We start from the raw sequence: 24,280 nt of genomic DNA, 5'->3' as shown, positions 1-24,280 counted from the left end.
AATTGATATAAAAATAATTCCTATAAAACTCTAAAAATTACCTAATAAAATTGAAGATACCAAAAATGACCTGGGCTGGGCACAACCCGAATTACTAGAAATTGGATCTGGGAAGAACGTTTGACCCGATTAGATGATTACTCATCAAGCCCAGTATCCACTAAAAGCAATCCTCAAGCCCAATCTCAGAGCAAAGGAAATTGGCCGATATCCAAGACAAGCCCAAAGGATTGGTCCAACATGAAGAACTAAAGAATACGCTTCTAGAACAATTGTAAAAGCCTATAAATAGAATGAAAAGAGAGGGAAAATGGGTTGAGATATTTAGAAGTGTAAAAACTTATCTTTCTAAATTGAGAGAGTTTGTTTATTGCATCTTCAACGGCGCCGTCTGTGGGAAGCGAAGGAAGGATCCAGTTGATCATCGAGTTCGCTGCAAGCAAATTGATCATTCTTTCGGAGGATCAGGATTGATTTGTGAAGTAGAAGCTTGATTTCTGGAAATTGGATTCCAATCTAGAAGATCGTGATCTCTTTTGTGGAGGTTTGATCCTGATTGAGGAAGGCCAAATCCGACGAGTTCACAGCAAAAAAGATTCAGATCCAGCAGGCGGAGATCGGAATTCGGCCAAGCCAAGGCCAAGGCCAAATCTAGTACATTCACGTTAGCAGAGCTCAGATCCGATCAAGATCTTTCAGTTGATGACTTTGCTCCGATCAGGAATGATGATTGGAGGTGAGAGTTCCTATCCACAAGAACACGAACAACACGCAAAGCTAGACGAATTGATGAGCTTAATTAAAGCTCTAAGGAGGGAAAATGCAGAACTGAGAGCCGGAATGGAGCAACAAGACTGTCCGGTACCTCCACGTCCGCCTCCAACAGGAGAAAGAGTCGTGCCGCCAAATAATGTTCACCAGGACGAACAGGAAGGAAACGTTCCCCTAGATCCGTGCCGTGAAAACTTCAGGCCGGATGATTTTCCATCAAATGTCCATCATCTGGAAGATCGGGAAGGATCTGTCCATTTGGATTTGGCGAAAGGATCAGGCGAGAAGAAGCCATGGAGATCGATCCGCACCGCGAAAGGATCAGGCGAGAAGAAGCCATGGAGTTCGATCCGTATCACGAAAGGATTAGGCGAGAAGAAGCCATTAAGTTCGGTCGCAATAAGGTTACGTCATCGTGGCAGAGGGAGTTAACGGAGGAAAGGTCGTTCGATCTGCTCTACCGTCCGGCAATGGCCACGTATGACTACAGAAGTTCGGGCAAGAGATCTGTTGAGCAAAAGATACTACCGAAGGAAAATGAAACCCTACGTTCAACAGCTCGGACTGTCGATTCACCATTTACAGATGCGATCTCCAAATCCAAGAAAGTTCTCCATGCCAGTTTTTACTTTGTTCAATGGAACGAGCGGTCCGATCGAGCATGTTTATCATATTCAACTGAAAATGGCTCTGAACACAGAAAATGATCCTCTAATGTGCAAAGTTTTTCCTACAAGCCTAACCGAACCGGTGCTCAACTGGTTTAAGAACTTGGCAAGAGGCTCGGTGGAAAGCTTTCGGAACCTATGCGACAGATTCATAAGCCAGTATTATGGAAACAAGCGTCCGGCCAAGGATATATCAAGTCTGTTTACAATGAAACAGCTGGAAGGCAAACGTCTCCAAGCTTTTCTCACTAGATTTAACCTAGTAAAGAGCATGGTAATAGAGTGCCATCCATCCACGACGGTTCAAGCATTCAAACTGGCCATGAACCGAGGGACACCGTTCCACACAAATCTAGTGGTGAATATGCCGAGGACTATGGATGAACTAAACGAGAGAGCTGATGATTTTGTGCGCTTGGAGGAAGAAGAAGCCGCCAATGCGAGGAAGACGTCCATGGTTGCAACGGAGGAAAAGACTAGAACGAAGATTAGACAAAAGTAAGCTGCACCACAGCATCCGACCCCCTGGAAAGTAGAAAAGAGGCCTAGAGAGGAAGAATCGGTCACTACACTCAAAGTCACCCTCGCGAGGTTGTTTCAAGAAAATAAAGATAAGTTTCGCCCTCTCATGCCAATCAGACAACCGCTCGAACAAAGAGATCAATCCAAACATTGCGCTTTTCATAGTGATTTTGGACATCTGACTAATGAATGCAAGAATCTAAGAAGACAAGTGGAGATGTTGATAGCAAAGATATGTTGATAGCAAAAAGAGAGTTCGCTGGTTACATTCAAGGACCAGCAGTGGAGCAGAACCGACCGGCTAACCAAGTGAAAAGAAATCAGAAGCCAAACTATCATAATGCTCAACCTGTTCGTATAATAAATGCAATTCATGGCCGGCCTGAGCCGACCGAAGAGTCAGAAGAACTGCTCCGAACGCATCTTCGACAAGCACAAATGAAGAAGAGGATAGGCAGTGTAAACGCTCTGCACCAGCAAAACAGCTCAGTTCAGATAAGGTTTGACAGAACAGATCTGTTACGAGTTCAAGTTCCTCATGAAGATCCCCTAGTCATTAGCCTGATGGTAGCAGGATGCTTGGTTCGAATAGTCTTGATTGATTCGGGGAGCAGCGCGAATGTCATGACAAGAGTAACGTTTGACTGGCTCGAGATTGAACCAGAAAGGCTCAAACCCACAAGAAATCCACTGTTAGATTCGATGGGAAGCAGGTGGAGCCTATCGGTATGGTCGAGTTGCCAATACTTGCTGCCGAAAGAGAATTGATAGAAAGCTTTGTGGTCGTTGAGATTCACCCGTCTTATAATCTCTTGATGGGAAGAAGGTGGATTCACAAAGTCCAAGGTGTTCCCTCGACTTTGCACCAGGTAACGAGATGCTTAAGTCCAAATGGGAGCAAAGTGATTGATATCCATGGGACCAAGTAGCAGCCAAGGAGTGTTACTCTGTAACTTTGAAAGCTGGCGGGAAGGGAAAAGCGCTCGTCCGATCTGATAGCTCGAGATAACAATTATAGGTACCTCCACCCAAAGGGGTTGGGGAGGAGGAAGAACCTTTGGTCCTTACTGAAGAACCCCTCATGGATGTGTAGATTGATCCTCTGAGGCTAGACAAAACCACAAGAGTAGGGTCAGGGCTTGCAGAGGAGGAGAAACGGCAACTAGTTGATTTCTTGTCTCAGAACGCAGATGTGTTTGCCTCGAGCTATTCAGACATGCCAGGAATCGATCCCGCTGTGTCTTATCATTCCCTCAATGTAAATCTGAGCGTCAAGCCTGTTAGACAGAAACAGAGGAGGTTCGCCCCAGAGCGCAATCAAATCATAGCTGATGAAATTGACAGGTTGCCGGAGGCAAAGTTGATCAGAGAAGTTCAGTATCCATCTTGGCTCTCAAACGTGATTGTAGTGTAGAAGAAGAATGGGAAATGGAGAGTATGCATTGATTTCACTAACCTAAACAAAGCTTGTCCAAAGGATAGTTTCCCGTTACCAAAGATTGATCAAATGGTGGATGCCACTACTGGGTATGAATGGCTGACCTTTCTGGATGCTTACTCAGGTTAAAATCAAATTCCTATGAATCCGAACGATGAAGAACAAACTTCTTTTATCACCGAACGAGGGATCTATCAATACAAGGTCATGCCGTTCAGACTAAAGAATGCTGGAGCCACTTACCAAAGGTTGGTTAGCAGGATTTTCAAAAGTCAAATGGGCAAAAACCATAGAAGCCTATATTAATGACATGGTAGTAAAAAGTAAAAAGAAGAACCATCATTTGCAACACTTGCAAGATGTGTTCAGGGTGTTGAGGAAGTACGGTATGAAGCTTAACCCAACCAAGTGCTCGTTCGGTGTAGGGCATGTGGTCAATAACAGAGGGATTGAAGTTAGCACAACCGAAGCCGAAGCCCTGATCAAAAATGCAAAACCGAAAACAGTTAAGGAGGTACAGGCGCTCACCGGACGAATAGCAGCACTAAGTCGATTCATTTCTAAACTATCAAATCGCTGCAAACCATTCTTCAATACAATAAGAGGCCACGGAAGGCAAGCCTGGGGGGATGAGCAACGACAAGCATTGACCAGGTTGAAAGAGTATATGCGGAACCCTCTAGTCTTATCTGCCCCAAAACCAGGTGAAAAGCTTTTCATGTATCTTGGCGTATCCAGCATTGCAACAAGTGCCGTTCTGATGCAATGTGAAGAGGGAAAACAATTCCCAGTGTTCTACGTTAGCAAAACAATGGCTGAACCGGAAAGAAGGTATTCAAAGGCCGAGCGAATGATCCTATCATTGGTGAATGCAAAGAAGAAACTTATGCACTATTTTGAATCCCATCTTATCATCGCTCTTACCACCTTTCCTATAAGAGTAATCCTACATAAGCCAGATCTGTTGAGAAGAATGACAAAGTGGGTCATTGAGCTGAGCTTGTTTGATATAACGTATGAACCCCGAACGGCCATAAAAGGACAAGCGGTGGCCAATTTCCTGTTGGAATGTGATGTAGAAGACATGGAGGAAGATCTCGGAAGTTCATCATGGAAGCTTTTCGTTGATGGATCTTCAAATCAAATGGGGGCAGGAATTGGGATCAAACTGCAGGCCCAGAAGGCATCACGCTGAGTCAAGCGATCAGACTTGAGTTCAGAGCAACTAATAATGAAGCAAAATATGAACCATTGCTAGCAGGACTGAGGCTGGCCAAGGAACTGAAGGTCAAGAGCTAATTGCTTTTAGCGATTCGCAGTTGATCATTCGGCGGGTGACTGGGGAATATGGTACCAAAGATGAGACAATGGAGGCAAACCGTTCTGCCGTTATGCGTGAAGCAGAAAGCTTTGATCAAATCAAGTTCATCCAATTGCCAAGAGAATATAATGAGGATGCCGATCGGTTAGCCTGTAGTGCGTCAAGTTCTGGAGAAACACTGGCAAGGGTGATTCCAGTTGATGTGTTATGTCAACCCTCTATCTTTGAGGAACCATTCGGCTCGGGTCCTCGGCAACTAAATGTCATACCATATAAGCCAAGCTGGATTGACCCAATCATGATTTTCATACGAGATGGCGTGTTGCCCGAGCAGAAAGACGGGGCAAGGAGAATCAAATTAAATGCTTCAAAATATGCCATTATCCATAATCAACTGTATATGAGATCTTTCTCGGGTCCATATTTGAAGTGTGTTACCCCCTCAGAGGCTGGACAGATCCTGCGAGCTATCCATGAGGGTGTGTGTGGCAATCACTCAGGAGGGAGATCTTTGGCGCACAAAGCAATGACTCAAGGATATTTTTGGCCAAACATGTCACGGGATACAGAAGAATTCTCTAAAAGATGCGATAAGTGCCAAAGGTTTGGACCACTGATCCACCAACCAACTAAAGATTTGCACGTAATGGCCAAACCATGGCCTTTCGTGCAATGGGGGATGGATGTGCTTAGCCTTTTGCTGAAGGCGAGATCACAGAACAAATACGTTCTGCTTGTAACTAATTATTTCACCAAGTGGGTAGAAGCCAAACCATATCCTAGTGTAACCCAGACTCAAGTGAGACACTTCATTTGGAGCAATATCATTTGTTGTCTTGATGTACCAAGATCAATTGTTGTGGACAATGGAACCAATCTGGACAGTAAGCAAGTAAAGAACCTGCTAGAAGAGTATGGAATCAATCAAAAGTTGGCAGCAGCTAGCCATCCGCAGGCAAACGATCAAGCCGAAATCACAAACAGAACAATCTTTACTTGTATCAAAAAGAAGCTTGAGGACAAGAAGGATAAATGGTTGGACGAGCTTCCGAACGTCTTGTGGGCTTACAGAACAACCCCTAGGCAACCAACCAGTGAAAGTCCATTCGCTATGGCGTATGGCACTGAAGCAGTAATACTGGTTGAGCATTTAGTTCCAACTGTTCAGAGTTTGCATGAGATCAAGAGTAGAACGACAGTATGTTGAATTTTAACCTTGATTTGTTGGAAGAAAGAAGAGATACAGCAGCGATAGGACTTGCTTCTTATAAGCAAACACTTATAAATAGTCACAACAAAAAGGTGAAGCATAGAGATTTGGCACCTGGTGATTTAGTTCCGATAAAGAAGATAAGAATCATCAAAAATTTGATGTCACCTTGGGAAGGTCCATACAGAGTTGCAGAGGCCATAGGAAAGGGGGCATACAGTTTAGAGACCATGGCTGGAAGATTGATCAATAAGCCATGAAATGCCACGTCTCTAAAAGGTATTACCAGTAAAGATTAAATTCCATTCTGAACGATGTTCATTTAGAATTGTGCTTATGCAAATGTATCGATTCATTAAAGATTTATAAAGAGAGTTCATTTTGTTTCAAATATTGGTTGAGCAAAAAACACTTAGTAAAAGCCAATTAAGTGACAAGTGGAACTATGAGCCGAACGCCAAAAACTTGCCAAAATAAAAGTCAAGTTGCAAGTGGCATTCTAGCAGAGCACCAAGCACTTATCCAAGTAAGTGGCAAGTGGCACTATGAGCCGATCGCCAAGGACTTGTCAAAATAAAAGTCAACTAGCAAAGCTAAATTATCATTTCATTTAAGCACAGGCCAAAGTACGAATATTTGGCAAAACAAAATTATCATTTCATTCATCACTACAAAATAGTTCAGGAGATACAAAAATGACATTGGAATGAAATGAAACAAGTACAGGAGCCAGAAGAACTCTAATCTATCATATCTTCTCCTGTACCCGATCCATTGCCCGTTCCACCATCATTGGCTACCTCATCATCTTCGGCCTGTCCATTGTCTCCTTCCCCATCATTGATCGTCTCCTCGCCTATGGATAGAGAGTCAAGGTGAATGACCTCCTCATTTGGCAGAGCTCTATCAGTGGTTACCATGGCGGGAGGAACAATAGTATTGATGGGAGAGATACTCAGAGAGCGAACAGGTGGGATAGTCCCAGAGGTTGCAATCTCATTGCACTCTATGAATATATGTTCGATAGGATCAAGAAGTGGATCTTTGTAAGCGCTCGGCGGGTCAATCTCTAAAAAGGTGTCAACATCATCTGGACCTGCATAGGAGCTTGCTTGGACTTCAGGGGAAGAACGGTTAATAAAACCATCTCTATACCCTTCGGCATATCTGAGAGCCCCAATCCAAGAAAAGCGAGCATGAAGAGCCTTCATGCCACCATCAACTCTGCCTATAACATTTAGCAGAGCGGTGCGCTCGTTCGAACATTTCTCTTCAAAGATAGAACGGGTAAGTTGTTCGAAAATTAAAGAGCACTGGAGGTTCCCCTTCTCAAACTTCAATGCGTCTTTCTCTGTTTGCATAACATTTCTTTTCGTCTTCAAGACATCCATCTCATCGTGAAAAGAGTCTTGCTCATTCTTCAGAGCATCCTTTTCAGCCTTCAGAGCGTCTATTTCTCTCTCTGATTCAGCCAGCTTGACCAACAGTTCTGTGCTTTTGGCTTCAACTACTTTCATTTCCTTAACAGATCTATCAAGTCCAAGAGAGAGGGTTTTAACTCTCTTGTTTGCCAGTTCAAGATTCCTTTGAAAAGTGATCATCCCGAATAAAGTTTGCACAAAGACACAAGCGTTCTGATACAATCAGTACAAGTATAAGATGATCCGAACGAGAAAAATGAATGAAAGTTGGTTTTAAAAGCATTAAAAGGCTACCTCAATAGCAGCTGCAGGAAAGCGGTTGAACATTTCATTGAAGGACATTTCTTTCTGGACATTTAGGTCCTGTAGGTCCAAATGCCCTTGTAAAAAGCAAATAAAGTGGCAGGATCCTTGATCACAGAGTCTGTAGGAGCCATAATTGACCCATCCTCCCGTTTGAGTATGGGGCGCCATGGAACCACTGCTGGGGAGGAGACGGAAGTTCTGGCCCATTCACCTTCTGGAATGGATATCTGTGATGAAGGAAGGGTAGTGGTAACCCTACAAGTCCTAGCCCTTCGAGACAAAGGAATGTCATCCTGGCTAAAACCACCTTCAGGTTGGGGTCTCTTACCCAAGCTCTTCTCCGAAGCAATCGTTTTGACAGGAGAAGATCCCTGTGTTCAGAGCAATAGGTGGAGAAATTTAGTTTGGAGTTTCAGAAGGATTCTCGGTTGGCAAAGTGGGAGGAGCCTCGGTTGAAGTGGATGCAAGAGGTTCAGGAGTAGGCTGGCCAGGGAAATAACCGGAGTAGTTGGGATGGCCACAGAAGCAGCTGGGGTAGCCGCAAGAGCAGCTGCAGAAAGGGCCCTCCTTCTGCTGAAAGAAGGAATATGAATTCGTTCCATAGTAGCACCAAGGACTGATATGTCAGAAAGGTTTTCCGGAATAAGCAAATCGGAAGCGGGAATGACGTTCAGAACCTTTTCCTTCAGATAATCAAGCCTAGCCTTGCAAACACTGAAAACCAATTCATCATAAGGAATGCGAAGGCAACGGCAAAGGAAAGTGCAGAAACAAGGAAGGCAAATTTCACAGGGGCAATCGTTCTTATGTTTCTTATGCTTTTTGTATAAGGGGACAGAGCACTCTCCAAAAGTGGTCGAGATAGGGAAAGTCCGACCGATTGGAGTTTGCCAAGCCCCACTAACCCCAATCAAGTTACTTCTCCAACCCTTTTCAGAGGCAAGTTTGTCCGTGCATATAAACCATTTTTCAAGGGGAAAGAAGTGGAAGTACATGTCATTGGTTCTAATTTTGGTGACTCGATAGCAAAGAAGAAGATCTAGGATGTCAAGTTCTAGATTTCTATCACGATTTAAGATCAAGAGAACTGATATCACCCTAAGGAAATTGGGGTTAACTTGAAGAGAGGAAAGCCCTAATTTAATAAAGACATAACAAAAGAACGGATGCAAAAAGAATCTAATTACGTTTAAGTAAAGAACAGAGAAGAGGATCTCTCTAGAAGAAGACCCTCACCGGATCTCTCATCCAAGCCCTCGAGATAAACCCTAATGGAAACATCGTTAGGGATTTCGTTCTTCAAACGAAGAGCTTTTAAGTCAGGGGCCATTGCAATGGAGGAGGAGATTCTCAGTTTAGGTTTTCTTTCTTTTATAAAAGCAGTAAATAGCAAAATCCTCAAAAATAACAGGGGATTGAGACTAACCTTAGAAAGAAGATCTGTAGAGTACACCGCAGCAAAGTGAAAAATGATGAATCACGAAGGGAGAACTCACCGGAGAAGACTGGTTATTGACAGAAGCGACTAAAAGAGATGATGCTCGAAGTAAAAGATGAGAAAGATAGAGAAAAGGCAAGAGATGGGAAGTTTGGTTTTAAAGAGAAAGTAACTCAATATCCAAAGAATCATGGCAATAATGGTGCTTCAAATTTCAAAACGTGGGTCTCTGAGCCAACGGTTCGCTTCCCCACGTCACCGCCTCAAGCAATCTTGTCTTGATTAAGTCTCTTCGATAACCTTACCCTAATCAATTAGGGAGAGATTATGGGAGCATATGAAGATAACAAAAATGACCTGGGCTGGGCACAACCCGAATTACTAGAAATTGGATCTGGGAATAACACTTGACCCGATCAGATGATTACTTATCAGGCCAGTATCCACTAAAAGCAATCCTCAAGCCCAATCTCAGAGAAAAGGAAATGGGCCAATATCCAAGACAAGCCCAAAGGATCGGTCCAACATGAAAAACTAAAGAAGAAGCTTCTAGAACAATTGTAAAAGCCTATAAATATAATGAAAATAAAGGGAAAAGGGGTTGAGATATTTTAAAGTGTAAAGACTTATCTTTCTAAATTGAGAGAGTTTGTTTATTACATCTTCAAAAATCAATCACAATAAAATATTTATTAATTAATATAAAAAGAATAGTTATTTTTTATGGATAACAATCACAATATAACTGGACTGGCCCAATTATGATTATGTCATTATCGGGAGAGGACACATGTCATCATCCTATTAATCCAAGAAGCCTATAAATGCATGTCATCATCCTATTAATCCAAGAAGCCTATAAATGCATAGAGGAAGGACGAAGGGGTACAGAAATTGAGAATTCTAGACTGAAATCCAGAATTCCAGAGTAAAATACAGAAACTCTGCCAAAGAGTTTTCAGTATTTATTTATTTATATATAAAAATATTTATTAATTGATATAAAAAGAGTTTTTATAAATAAAAAATAAATAAAATAAACTTCTATAAAACTCTATTATCTACCTAAATTTTTTTTTTTTATAAATTAGCTTTTATTATGAGTTTCTTAATAAAATTAAATCTAATTAGACAAGGACATATTTAAAGAAAATAAAATAATTTCATCACAAATTACCTATTTTATTTTCAATAAAACTCTATCACACTAGACAAAAATATATTTAATTTTTATAAAACTCTAACACAAATTACCTATTTATCTATTTATTATGAATTTTTTAATAAAAGGAAATCTAATTAGACAAGAATTATTAATATAAAAAATATTTATTAATTGATATAAAAAGAGTTTTTTAAAGTGTTTTTATTAAACTCAAACACAAATTAAAAATTTATTTATTTATTATAAATTTTTTAATAAAAGAAAATCTATTTGATATAAAAATAAAATAATTTTTCTAAAACTCTACCACAAATTACCTTTTATTATGAGTTTTTTTTAGCAAAAGGTAGTCTAATTAGATAAGAATTATTAATATATAAAAATATTTATTAATTGATATATAAAAAAAAAATTTCTAAAACATTACCACAAAAGGTATAAAAAATTTCTAAAAATTTGCCAATGATACATTATCGTTCTCCCATTCAACACAGCAATTACATGGTTTCCATTTACATCAAAATATAGTCAAATGTCTTAATTATATTACATAGCCATGATTTACAAGAGAATGGGAAAATATACAAAAGGTATAAAATAAACTCCTAGTCATCCTCATGCTTGTGGAAGGTCGGCATCCACTACTTCTTTTCCGCGTCCTGAAAAAATATTAAGTAATGAGGTAGGCGTAAAGCTCAGTAGGTGGTGCCTAAGAAACACCTCTTGTAACCCCATGAATCCAAATAGTGAATAGGTCAATAGAAACAGGGTCATACAAAGTAGGGAAAAAATACCATATCAAAATTAATATAATTGAATTTCTATTGTAAATTTAAAATTATACTAAAGTTCAAATTTCTAATAAAATTCAAATCTATACAATTATATATATATAATTTTTTAAATATTACCTAATAAAATTCAAATTACAAATTACGTAATAAAATTTAAATTACCAAAAAGAATTTATTACTTCGCAAAACTCAAATATTTCAGTATTAAAATAATAATAAATTATTAATTAGTAAAAAAATTAAATATAAATATTTCAGTATTTATATAAAAATCTAAAAGAATTTATTACCTTACAAAAACTCAAACTCTACCACCAATTTCAAAATATTTCACTATTCATTTATTAATACAAAAATATATTTATTAATTAATATAAAAAGAGTTACAAAAAATATTTTTTGTTATTTTTTGTAAGGTTTATTGTTACAAGCTTCCAAATCAACGATTAAAAAAAAAAAAAAAAAAAAATGAAAACAAAATTTCTGTAAGTTACAAAACATTCACCACGTGCGCATCGCACATGCCTTTTTCTAGTATCTACAAACATCTACAAGGGAAAATAAAAATGACGACGATGCACGTGTCTTTTCCTAGTATCTACAAACATCTACAATGGAAAATAAAAATGACGATGAAAGTGCCTTTTCCTAGTATCTACAAACATCTACAAGGGAAAATTAAAATGACGATGTTAAACAAAAGTCTTAATAAACATTGTATAAATATTGTGGGTATGATCATGCGCCGACTATGTGGAGTCAAACAAAAACCAAATCAACAAAAAGTCAAACGAAAGCCATATCAGCAAAAAAGTCAAAACAGAGACCATGTCAGCATTGATACTCAAAGAAAAACTCTGCATAAGCCTCAGGTCAAAAGTTAAACCTCAAGAGGCAACTCTCGAGTCTCAAAACCTCAAACATAAAGCTCAAATCTAGAAAACCTCAACCACAAGGACATTCCTCGAGTCCCAAAATCTCGAGCAACTTGTCCATTAGCCGAATTGCATTAAATACCTGTTGTATCTATTTAATGTGCCGCTAGCACACTGACATGGGGCAATAAGGTGGACTTGACACCTTAGGTGGCAAAGGTGCAATGGGAACATATATACAAAGCTTACCCATTCTGATTTAGCACATCCATAGCTGCAGCAAATGCCCCAACCCCAGGGAAAATTAGGCGTTTTGCATTTAAAATGTCATCTGGTGTTTGCACCTTCCAAAAAATAAAAATAAAACATAAATAGGAAAATAATAAAGAAGCATACACAATAAAAATAAGGAGTCATTATTTCATGTGTTTCATTACTTTTGTTCCCTTCCTTAAAAATCTTGTGATGATTTTTTTTTTCCGCAGTCACACTAATCTTGTTTTTAATTAACTCAACATATAAAACAGATATCTAATATGTCTTCTTTTTTCATCTTGAAAATACAGAAGAAGCTTCAAAGGTGCATCCAAGCACACCTAGGATATTCGGGATTGAAGAATGGTCAGTACAGAGTTGAGTTGTGGATTCACTTTTTTACAGTCGCATCATGTAAAATCGTCACTAGGATTAACACAAAAGGCCATACTCATAATACTTCTAAACAACATCAAACTACTCACCCCTCTTGCTTAATTATATGCTTACGTATAGCTAAAAGAATAACCCCTTCATGTTTCAAGCTCAATATGCAACACAACTGCTCATTTCAAAGAATTCCACATACTTAACCTAAAATGAGTGATACAATGCTCAATTTGGTTGCTGAGAAACCAAACAAAAGTAAATTAAATTAAATTTTCAATCTTACAATTCCTGATAAATAATTTAGACATTCACATACTGAAAATAAAGACAAAAAAAAAATAAGAAAAGAAAAAACTACTACATCTTTGATGTCAAAGCCAAGACGACGAATAGCATTTCTGACACTCCGAACATTACCAGCCCCGTAATCAAGAAAAGTCACCACTGCAATTAAGAAAAAATACAAACAGTAAATGTTTGATCAAATGACACATATAAAAATACAAGTAAATATTATCATATATACATATATTACGGAGGGTGTGCACCAGAATCTCCGGCTCCAGCAGAGGAGGCGCGAACTGAGAATCTTGAAGAGGATTTGAATTTGAGAGCCTTTTTATCGAACTCGAAACGCCTGAACTGTAAAGAATTGGTACCGGACGAGAAAGACGATGAAGATCCAACAGTCAGGAACTGTGCATAACTAAATGTAGGCGTCTCCATTTGCTAGGGTTACATTGGTGTCAATTACTGGCTGCTGCGCTGTTTGCGCTATTTGTTGTTGAATTAATGGGCTCTCCGTAAGACCCGACCAAACCCAAATAAAAAATGGTACAACCGTATAAGGCCCATTTTGTAGCAACCCACTATTAGAATCACGTATTGCGGGCTGTCCAACTAAATCAGTGTGGACTGACCCAAAGTTTAAACTCAGTGTCTGTGATTGAAGAATAAGATTTGTGAAATTGAAGATAAAAAAAAAAAAAATATATATATATATATATATATATATATATATATATACGTATGTAAACAGAAAAGTACATATTATGCATACAAAACCTTTCCAAAAAAAACATAAAACAAATGCAGAACTGAGCTTCTGAACCAGTCACGGCAGCCATCACCGTGTCCAGAACCTTGCTTGCCGTCGCTCCATCACAGCCGATTCTGGCCGTCTTTGCTCGCCGATCTTCAACTCGCCGAGCCCATCCCTTCTTATCGGCGTTCATTAGACCGTCCCTCGCCGGTCCATTCCGCCATCAGTCAAGCCATCTGCCTATTCAATCCAGCCGAGCCCTCCACCCGCCGACCTCGCCGTCTCCACCGGCCGAGCCGTCCACAGCCGCCGTTCATCCGCCGGTGCCTCGCTCTCCACCAGCCGTACCCAAACCCAAAATCCAGTAGCCGTTTCGCCGCCGTCCTCTAGGCTCTCACCGCCCATCGTCCTCACGGCCGGACCAGAGCTTTCCACAGCCCATCGCTGGTTCGCTGCTCGTGTCCGTCACCGCCGCTGTCAGTCAGCCGCGCCCGTCACGGCCGTCCGACGGGATTCAACATCTCACGCTATGCAACGGCGAGGGGCAATTACGGAATATGAAAGGGCAATTTTGGATTTTAATGTTTTAGAATAGTTTCTTCACCGGAAATCTGATCAGGAGGGACTCATATACACAAAATAAACAGCAGGGGTGTAATTCGCACAAAATAAAAACAAGGAGGGTGTTTTATAGACTTTACCCTTTGGTTTTTTTTTTAAATTACTAATGGGCCTCAAATTTTTGAGGCCCAAGGCGACCAAGGCTTGTCCTAATTTCAATTTTTTTTCCGATCCAATTTTGAGGCCCTCTAAAGTTTGAGGCTCAACGCGCCCGCCTTGGGCCCAGGCCGGCCCTGCTCCATTTGATCTCTATCTTCACTAGGATTAACACAAAATACTTCGAAACAACATCAAACTACTCAACTGCTCATTTCAAAGAATTCCACATACTTAACCTAAAATGAGTGATACAATGCTCAATTTGGTTGATGAGAAACCACACAAAAGTAAAATAAATTAAATTTTCAGTCTTACAATTCCTGATAAATGATTAGACATTCACATACTGAAAATAAAGACAAAAACAATAAAATAAGAAAAAATTATTACATCTTTGATGTCAAAGCCAAGACGACGAATAGCATTTCTGACCCTCCGAACATTTCCAGCCCCGTAATCAAGAAGAGTCACCACTGCAATTAAGAAAAAATACAAACAGTAAATGTTTGATCAAATGACACGTATAAAAATACAAGTAAATATTATCATATATACATATATTACGGAGAGTGTGTACCAGAATCTCCGGCTCCAGCAGAGGAGGCGCGAACTGAGAATCTTGAAGAGGGCCTTCTTATCGAACTCGAAAAGCCTGAACTGTAGAGAATTGGTACCGGACGAGAAAGACGATGAAGATCCAACAGTCTGTGCATAACTAAATGTAGGCGTCTCCATTTGCTCTATCTTCCTTCCGCTAGGGTTACATTGGTGTCAATTGCTGGCTGCTGGCGCTGTTGTTGTTGAATTAATGGGCTCTGCGTAAGACCTGACCAAACCCAAATAAAAAATGGTACATAGTGCAAACTCGGTGGACGAGTCTAGAAGCGGATAGTGTCTTTGATAGTCCCATTCATGACATTAACAATAACAATAATAAAATAAGAAAGAAAGTGTTATCATGAGGTATATATATGTGCAAGTATATTGACCTAGAATTGATAATCATCCCCTTCATGCGGATATTGACGAATCTAATGAGCTCGAAAATACAATTCAATCAATTTGCAACAGAGTCTCTTTCATGTGCGCGGCCATGAGAAGATTATATTCAAGTCTATATAACTCTCGTTACTCATAAACTTAGTATTTAACATAATAATATCTCATAAAAGAAAGAAATGTGAAGGATAAATATATAAATTAATAGAGAGATGTAAACTTCTCTAAAAGTCTCACTCATATTCATACATCATCACTCGAGTATATACATATATTAGAAATAAAAAAATATTAATACCGTGCCAACATGTCACCTGTTTGATGATTTAAAAACAAGAAAAATATTATTTTAAATAAAATTTTAAAGCAAAAATAGATTGGATGTGTTCGATTACTACAACATGAATAATGATTTTAGAACCGAATTAGATAGTTATCGAATTCAATTTATGTAAGTAGGGTGGTGGTCCGATGGACCTTACAATGTGATGTTATCATGACGTCATGTGATAGGATCCATCATTCCTCTTACATAAATTGATTTAGGTTAACTTCAGTTACACCCTCTAAGGTATGTCCTAACTTCAAGGAGACCCCCACGTTTGCAAAATTTCAATCAGACCCCCTACTTTTTCTGACACACATCAATCTCCCCCCTCAGTCAACAGTCAAAGTTGGTCAGAGATACTTTTTGCTGGCGTCAGCAAAAAATGAGCTTTTAATGCCCAGATTGCCCCTAAACGGTTCTGTTTGTTTACAAACATTAACGGTTATGTTTGGCTTCAGGTTATAAAGCAATTAAAATGCCCAGATTGCCCCTCAACTCTAACGGTCATGTTTGGTTTCTATAAATAGGAAATAGGCACAATGTTTTTTTCCACTTCCTCTCTTATATTCTCCTATGTAAAGTGATGTCTCAATCAAGCGTAAATAGTCGTGAAGGTAGAGGCAAAGGCTATATACAGTATAGGAACAAGATTTGTCGCTATGGGGATTTTACTATAGTGAAGGTTACAGAGAATGACAAAAATCGCAACAAAGGAAGGCTGTATTATACTTGTGAAAATGAAACATGTAGTTTTTGGGAATGGTGTAACCCTATAGATGGTTCTGTTGGTGCTGCTACTGTTGGTCCTGCTGAGGAGTATTCACCTATAAATCAACTTTTGCTTTAGGTTGTTGCTGAATTGAGGTTACAGAGACAAGCTATAGGTTCAAGGTTACAAGTTGTTGAAACAACTATTTTGTATTTGAAGATAGTTGTATTTGCTTACTTCTTGTTATCTGTTTTTGCTATTTATTTGAAATAAAATTATGCAATGAATATTGACCTATATTGAGTACATTTACCATTGAAGCATCATCAATCTATTATCATTGCACATGCATATACAACCACAAATCAAGCATTATCTATTACAGAGAAACCACAAAAAAAAAAAAAAAACCATTGTCAACCACAAACTTACAAACATAACCGTTGTCAACCACAAGTTACAAATTTCAAACAAAGTAGGTCATAAAAAAATCCTCACTGTTGTATGGTGAATAAAACCTAAAAGAGCCTCTAATTGCTAGTTACCCTCTTTAAAACCAACTCACTGTTGTGTTTCTTTCCTTGGTACTGCTGCTTTTGCTACTCTCTCTATAATTGAATATTAGGATTAGAATACTAATGCAACAGTAAATTAATATGTATATGAAGATGCAAAGAATTTTCTATCTCTATTTTGACAAAATCTCATTACATTTTCAATCAATCTTCCCCCTTCTTTCACTCTCTTCACTGCCCTTTTATAGGCAATTACAAGTGTTGCTGGACTATCTGTTTTGGGCCTTCTTTCCAATGGGCTCGGTCCTCTTCAGTGGGTCCTCCAAGCTCGGCCCATTCCATGGTGCTCTTGTATGGGCTGTACTTCAATTGTTTGCCCCGATCCTACGTCAGCAAGCTGTAACCGGCCCATATTACTTATTGTATCCTCAACTGCCCCCATAATTACTCCCTAATAATTAAGGGGTAATTATTAGAGGCTGCTAATCATGACTTGACGGCTTGAGAAGATCGCATGGGAGAATGGACGGTTAGATTTGGGGGTCGGCGCTTCGAGATTCAAAAAGAACTCCTCGCTTTCCTAACTCCTCGGCCCTCGGGCCTACCTTGTCTTTATAAGCCTTATAGATGTTCCATCGATTCTCTTTACCGTCTCCATCTCACTTTATTGTTGCTCGAATCTTCTCCAGCAATTTCTTGCAAAAGCTCATTTTTCTAGCGACCTTGCAGTACTCTTTGACGTTCTCACTCTCTAAGGTTAGTTTCGTTTGCCTTTTTTCTTTCGGAAGACCTCTTTTTCTCCCTTAAAATCCTCATTCATTCTCACTATGACTGTAGATCTAGATGTTCTTCGCATGAGACTTCACCTTCCTGACGATATACAAATTAGAAATTGCCCTAAAGAGGTGAACGTTAGAACCGGTGCTGGCCTTCTTCCCGGTCAGGTTCTATTTTCCCACTTCCATCTTAACCTCCTTAGGTTCCCTCTGCATCCCTTCTTTTGCTATGTTTTTAATAAACTGAAACTTTCCCCTTTGCAAGTAAACCCAAATTTCCTTAGGATTTTATCTGTTATGTTGCTTCTGAATCGTGACAGAAATCTAGATCTGGACCTCGTAGATCTTCTCCTCTGTTACAAGGTTAGTAAAATCAGAACTGATGAACCGTTTTACCACTTCTACCCCATTAAGAAGAGGTCCATCTGCAAACATAAGATCAAATCTGAGAAGGGTTGGAGGAAAAATATAATTGGGATTAGGGGAGCCTGGTTTTCTCCAGCCGCAGAGGATTTCCCTATCCCGAGCGCTTTTGAAGAGTGCTCTGTCTCTTCTTATAAAAAATACAAAACCCATAAGAGTGACTGTCCTTGCGAGATCTGCATTCCTCGTTTTTGTACTTTCTTGTGCAATTCGTTAGGTATTCCTTGTGATGATTTGAGCTATGTTGTGTGCAGGGATAGGAATAACTACTTGAAGCAGTACGTTCTGACCAACATTCCCTCCTGCTCGGATCTCCTTACTTCAGACAACTTTCTTGCTCTCTCAGCCCTCGGCAAGACAATAAGTCAGCTCCAGATCCCTTCCTTTGGCAGGAGGAAAACTGCCACTAGGCCCGTTGTTGCCCCTGCAACAACTTCTTCTCCAGTTTCAGTATCTTCCTCTGCCACCATTTCTGATACCACTCTTTCCACTGATCCGATCGTGACGGCTACCGACCCGATCTCCAACACAACGACCGTTAATCCGAACGTGACCCCCTCTGTCAGCAACCTTCTCAGCTCTACTACTGCTTCCGTACGGGAAAAGACAAGAGGAAAAAGGCATCAGCCTGATAGTGCCCTCAGCCTCAATGACGTTCCTCTGTCACAGAGGGTTAGGCCTTCTGGGCCGAATGTGTCCGTGCAACCTCTAACCAGGCCTCCTCTGACTAGGCCTCTTACCCCTTCCGGGCATGCCTCTGCCTCTGGAACGGCACCATGGAACCCTCGCTTCATTCGAACAGACGGATCGTCTGTAAAGCCGAACGAGACCATGTTCAAGGATGGTCAGACCGCTATAGCATACTATAGGAGCATGTAGACTCCTAAGGACATTGAGGTAGCTAAGGGTCTGTCTCAGAAGGAAGTGTTCAGCCGATTCCCCTTATCTGCCATGGAGGTAACTTCTGCCTCTTAATCAATGAATCTTTATTCAATCTTTACATTTGATTTCTTTTAACCATCTGCTCAGCTTAATCAGTTGTCCTGCATATCTATACAGACCCTGTAAGGGATGATGGCCATGCAGAAGCAGGTTGAGCTGGTGAATGCCAAGGTTCGCATGCTCTCTGACAACCTTGGTGCAGTTAATAAGGAGAACGATGCTTTAGCTGCTCAGAAGACCGGGTTGATGGTTCAGTTCGATAAAGTTGAAAAGGAGAGAGACTCTCTGAGGAAGGAGACGGACTCTCTTTAGGATGAAAGGAACGCTCTGCAGCTTGAGAAGAGCATCTAGCATACCGAGCGAGAATCCCTTAGGGCTAAAAAGGAAGAACTTCTACGCCTCCTGGGTGATGAGCAATCCGCTCGGATGGCCTTTGAGAAAAGGGCTCTAGATGAGCGCAATGCTTTACTCGACACCATCAGTAAAGTAAATTGTGGTATGCTAGCTCCGCACGCTCAGTTTTCCAGGGTTGGGGCCCTCAGATATGCTCAGGAGTTCCGAGAAGGTTATGCCGATCGTGTTCCAGATGAGGGTGTTGGCCTAGGATTTAATCTAAAGGTCAATCTTATATTTTGATGATTACAAACCATTAATGATGTTTATGTACTAATATTTTCCTTGAGTGCTATATAGTTGATCAATTAATTCAATCCTCAATAATGAGCCAGAAGCATTCCAAGTACTCAAGCAATGGATTCAAGGAAGCATTGAAGTTGCAAGAATTCAAAGATTATTCAAGTTCTCCATCAAAGGCTAACCGATCATGGTCAAGATTGAAGAAAAGAGTAGATTAGATGGTGAGAGCTTAAGATTTAATGTCAAAGTTAATTTGAATATATTTGAAGCTCAAAATTCAATCCATGCATTGCATTCCCATTTTATTTCTCAAAGAAAATAAAATCAGCTCATGATCACATTCACAGGACTTAAATGATTTCATATTAAGTATCATAATGTGAGATGGAGAAGGCTCCATAAAAGAAAGAGAAGGCTCTTTTCTCTTATTCCAGTGAGCTCTGAGAAGGCTCTTTTCTTTAACTCCAGTAAGTCTTTGAGAAGTATTTAAGAAAAAGAGATGGCTCAATCAAAAGAAAGAGAGGGCTCTTTTTGTTCCAAGAAAGCTACGAAAATGGATCTTCAAAATAAAGAGCAGGCTCACGTTTTTATTGAGCAGGCTCTTTCCAAGGAAAATGAACAAAGAGCAGGCTCTTTGGTTTTCAAGAGACGGCTCTCTTTAGGGTTTTGAACTGTAACGTAAACATTTTCATTAAATGTTCTCAACAACCTCTAACAGCTATATTGAACTCTGTTGATTCTATAAATACTGAGGTTGGTCTTCAAACCAAAGAAAAACACTTTTACAGAGAACATTCTATCATTCCTTGAAAAGCATTAAAGAAGTATTATGAGCTTTTATTCCCTCTCTGTTATTTCATATCACTGTAGCAATTCTGAGCTTCACGTATATTAATCTTTTCTATAGTTGTGAGCGAAACTCTGTAATCTATCTTTGAGAGATTCTTGTACACTTGTTTCTTCAAATTTCAAAGCTATTGTAAAGGGTTGGTGTAACCCAAAAGAAAGCCTAGGAGAAGGGTGTTCTCCTAGCAAAGAAGAGAAGCAAGATCTTGTTTCAAAAGTGAAGGTTTGCTCTCCACCATTAAGGAGAAGCTCTAGTGAATTTGGGAAGTCTCAAGGGGGATCTTGAGCCGAGGAGTAGGAGTTTCCGAACCTCGCTAAATCACCGAGTCATTGTTTGCAATCTCTTATCTCTATCTCTCTTATTTTGTGCTTTATTTTGCTTGAATATTTCAATAAACTGATATTTAACAGTTTGGTAGAAATACAATTTTTAAATTGAAAAATTGATCATTGACTCTATTCACCCCCCCTCTAGAGTCAATTAGTGACTAACAGAGGGTCAGACCGGTTCTACTCCTGATGAGGTTAACAGAGAGTTGGAGATTGATCCTCCGGGTGTTTATGCCGATCCAGACTCCACCCCGGGCATATTTGATGAATACCAAGAGATTGCCTCGTTCAGGATCACTCCTACTCCTTCAACCGCTTTGCCTTTAGACGTTCTTCCTCTGTCCACCGTGACTCCATTAGTCACTACTGCTGAAGATAACCCTCGACAAGATGATTCTTCCAATGCTATTGAGGATAGAACTCAACAGAATGATTCTGTCATTCAGCTCGATTCTCCTCCGCGTGAGAATGGTAACGCCAACAATGATGAGGAGGCCGTTCAGCACCATCAAGAAGCTGACGGGGCAAATGCTTCTAGCTAGAACCTTTCTGATGTACCGACCTCCTTTCTTTTGTATTTTTGCCATCTATATACCTTACCCTAATCAATTAGGGAGAGATTATGGGGGCATATGAAGATAACAAAAATGACCTGGGCTGGGCACAACCCAAATTACTAGAAATTGGATCTAGGAATAACACTTGACCCGATCAGATTTACTTATCAGGCCCAGTATCCACTAAAAGCAAACCTCAAGCCCAATCTCAGAGCAAAGGAAATGGGCCGATATCCAAGACAAGCCCAAAGGATCGGTCCAACATGAAGAACTAAAGAAAAAGCTTCTAGAACAATTGTAAAAGCCTATAAATACAATGAAAATAGAAGGAAAAGGAGTTGAGATATTTTAAAGTGTAAAGACTTATCTTTCTAAATTGAGAGAGTTTGTTTATTACATCTTCAAAAATCAATCACAATAAAATATTTATTAATTGATATAAAAAGAATATTTATTTTTTATGGATAATTATCACAATATAACCGGCCCGGCCCAATTATGATTATGTCATTATCGGGAGAGGACACATGTCGTCATCCTATTAATCCAAGAAGCATATAAATGCATAGAGGAAGGACGAAGGCGTATAGAAATTGAGAATTCTAGACTGAAATCCAGAATTCCAGATTAAAATACAGAAACTCTGCCAAAGAATTTTCAGTATTTATTTATTTATATAAAAAAAATATATTTATTAATTGATATAAAAAGAGTTTTTATAAATAAAAAATAAATAAAATAAACCTCTATAAAACTCTAAAATCTACCTAATAAATTTTTTTCATAAATTAGCTTTTATTATGAGTTTCTTAATAAAATTAAATCTAATTAGAAAAGGCTATATTCAAAGAAAATAAAATAATTTCATCACAAATTACCTGTTTTATTTTCAATAAAACTCTAACACACTAGACAAAAATATATTTAATTTCTATAAAACTCTGACACAAATTACCTATTTATCTATTTATTATGAATTTTTTAATAAAAGGAAATCTACTTAGACAAGAATTATTAATATAAAAAATATTTATTAATTGATATAAAAAGAGTTTTTAAAAGTGTTTCTACTAAACTCAAACACAAATTACCTATTTATTTATTTGTTATAAGTTTTTTAATAAAAGAAAATCTATTTGATATAAAAAAATAAAATAATTTTTCTAAAACTCTACCACAAATTACCTGTTATTATGAGTTTTTTTTAGCAAAAGGTAATCTAATTAGATAAGAATTATTAATATATAAAAATATTTATTAATTGATATATATAAAAAAAAAAAAATTCTTAAACACTACCACAAATTAGCCTTTTTTTTGAGTTTCTTCATAAAATAAAATCTAATTAGACAAAGATATATTTAAAGAAAATAAAATAATTTCTATAAAATTCTATCACAAATTACCTATTTTTTCTAAAACTTAACCACAAATTAGAGTTTTTAATAAAAGAAAATCTAATTAGACAAGTATTATTAATATAAAAAATTATTTATTAATGGATATAAAAAGAGGTTTTCAAAGAATTTTTATAAAACTCTAACACAAATTACCTATTTATCTATTTATTATGAGTTTTTTAATAAAAGAAAATCTAATTAGACAAGAATTATTAATATAAAAAAATATTTATTAATTGATATAAAAAGAGTTTTTAAAAGAGTTTCTATTTAATTTTAACACAAATTAACTATTTATTTATTTATTATAAAATATTTATTAATTGATATAAATTGATTTTTATAAAAATAGTTTCTATAAAACTCTAAAAAGTACCTAATAAAATCAATTACAATAAAATAATTATTAATTATTATTTTTTTTTATTAGTAATAATAATATAAAAAAGGCACTCAAAAGGGAAACGCGTCTCTACTACAGAAATAGAACCGGGACTAAGGCCCCAAGGAATCCAAAAAAATAATTAAATCATTAGAAGAAGAGCAAGAACTCCCCTTCACATAAGAGAATAGAGAGCAAAGAATGTGATGTTTCACCATTGCCCTAGACGACTCTTTATCTTCAAACATTCTACTATTTATCTCCTTCCAAATATACCACAAAACACAATGTGGGATAACTCTCCAGAAATCGCATACATCCCTTCTCACGCGACAACCTCTCCATACATGAATCAAATCCTTAGTAGATCTTGGCATTACCTAAGACATGCCAAACAACCCAAAAATAAGATTCCAACAGTCATTCGCTATAGGACAATGCATAAGGAGGTGGTTAACAGACTCCCCATCTTTCTTGCATAGACAACACTGATTAACAATACAGTTGCCCCTGATCCTTAAATTATCAATTGTCAAAATCGTTCCCAAACAGTTGTTCAAACAAAGAAAGCCACCCTAGTTGGAGCCATGGATCGCCAAATAGTTTTCCACGGGAAAACATAATTAACAAAATGATACAGACATAAAAATAAGGATCTTACTTCGAAACGAAAATAATTATTAACTATTATAAAAAGAATAGTTATTTTTTATAGATAATTATCTCAATATAACCAGTGTGCGCATGTGGCTTGACCCCGGGTGCCCCTTTGGCCTCGACGTTGCCCATTTTTTGTTTTTAGCTTTTCTCTTTTGTCCAATCTCTGAATCATGTGATTCTTGAGTCTAACTTCGTTAATTTTTCGCCGTCTATCCAATGGTGTGCTCGGTAGTACCCATTGCTTTATGAAAATTACCATTTTGCCCCAAGGGCTAATATTATAACTTTTTAAAAAAAATTCGCTTCTGCATTTTGTTTTCGTTTAAATTCCGTGACTTCATGAAAAGTCACTATAGCGTCATTGGGATGCCGTTTATCTCTAGGAACCTTATTTTCTTTGTTTTCGCTTCCGCACTCCAGATCTATTATCGGGTCAACTTT

At 38.4% G+C, this 24,280-nt stretch overlaps 1 protein-coding gene across 2 annotated transcripts in view; it reads right to left on the bottom strand.

Annotated features, from left to right (window-relative positions):
* LOC132306556 (imidazole glycerol phosphate synthase hisHF, chloroplastic-like) overlaps window positions 1-13,345 on the bottom strand; it is a 33,088-nt gene extending 19,743 nt beyond the window's left edge. For both annotated transcript variants that reach the window (XM_059803985.1, XM_059803986.1), the window contains exons 1-3: window positions 13,123-13,345; window positions 12,936-13,018; window positions 12,179-12,273 (exon numbers count right to left, since the gene is read on the bottom strand). In XM_059803985.1, coding sequence (XP_059659968.1) covers window positions 12,179-12,273; window positions 12,936-13,018; window positions 13,123-13,300 — 356 coding nt within the window. In that variant the 5' untranslated portion in view covers window positions 13,301-13,345. The remainder of the gene's footprint in view (window positions 1-12,178; window positions 12,274-12,935; window positions 13,019-13,122) is intronic.
* Window positions 13,346-24,280: the final 10,935 nt, after the last annotated feature.

Source organism: Cornus florida, unplaced genomic scaffold, assembly GCF_030987335.1.
Source record: "Cornus florida cultivar Cherokee Brave unplaced genomic scaffold, ASM3098733v1 CherokeeBrave_3.0.0_Hap2_Chr05, whole genome shotgun sequence".
NCBI classification, from domain to species: domain Eukaryota; kingdom Viridiplantae; phylum Streptophyta; class Magnoliopsida; order Cornales; family Cornaceae; genus Cornus; species Cornus florida.
Note: the sequence above shows the minus strand (reverse complement) of the source record. Positions and strands in the feature narration are given on the sequence as shown.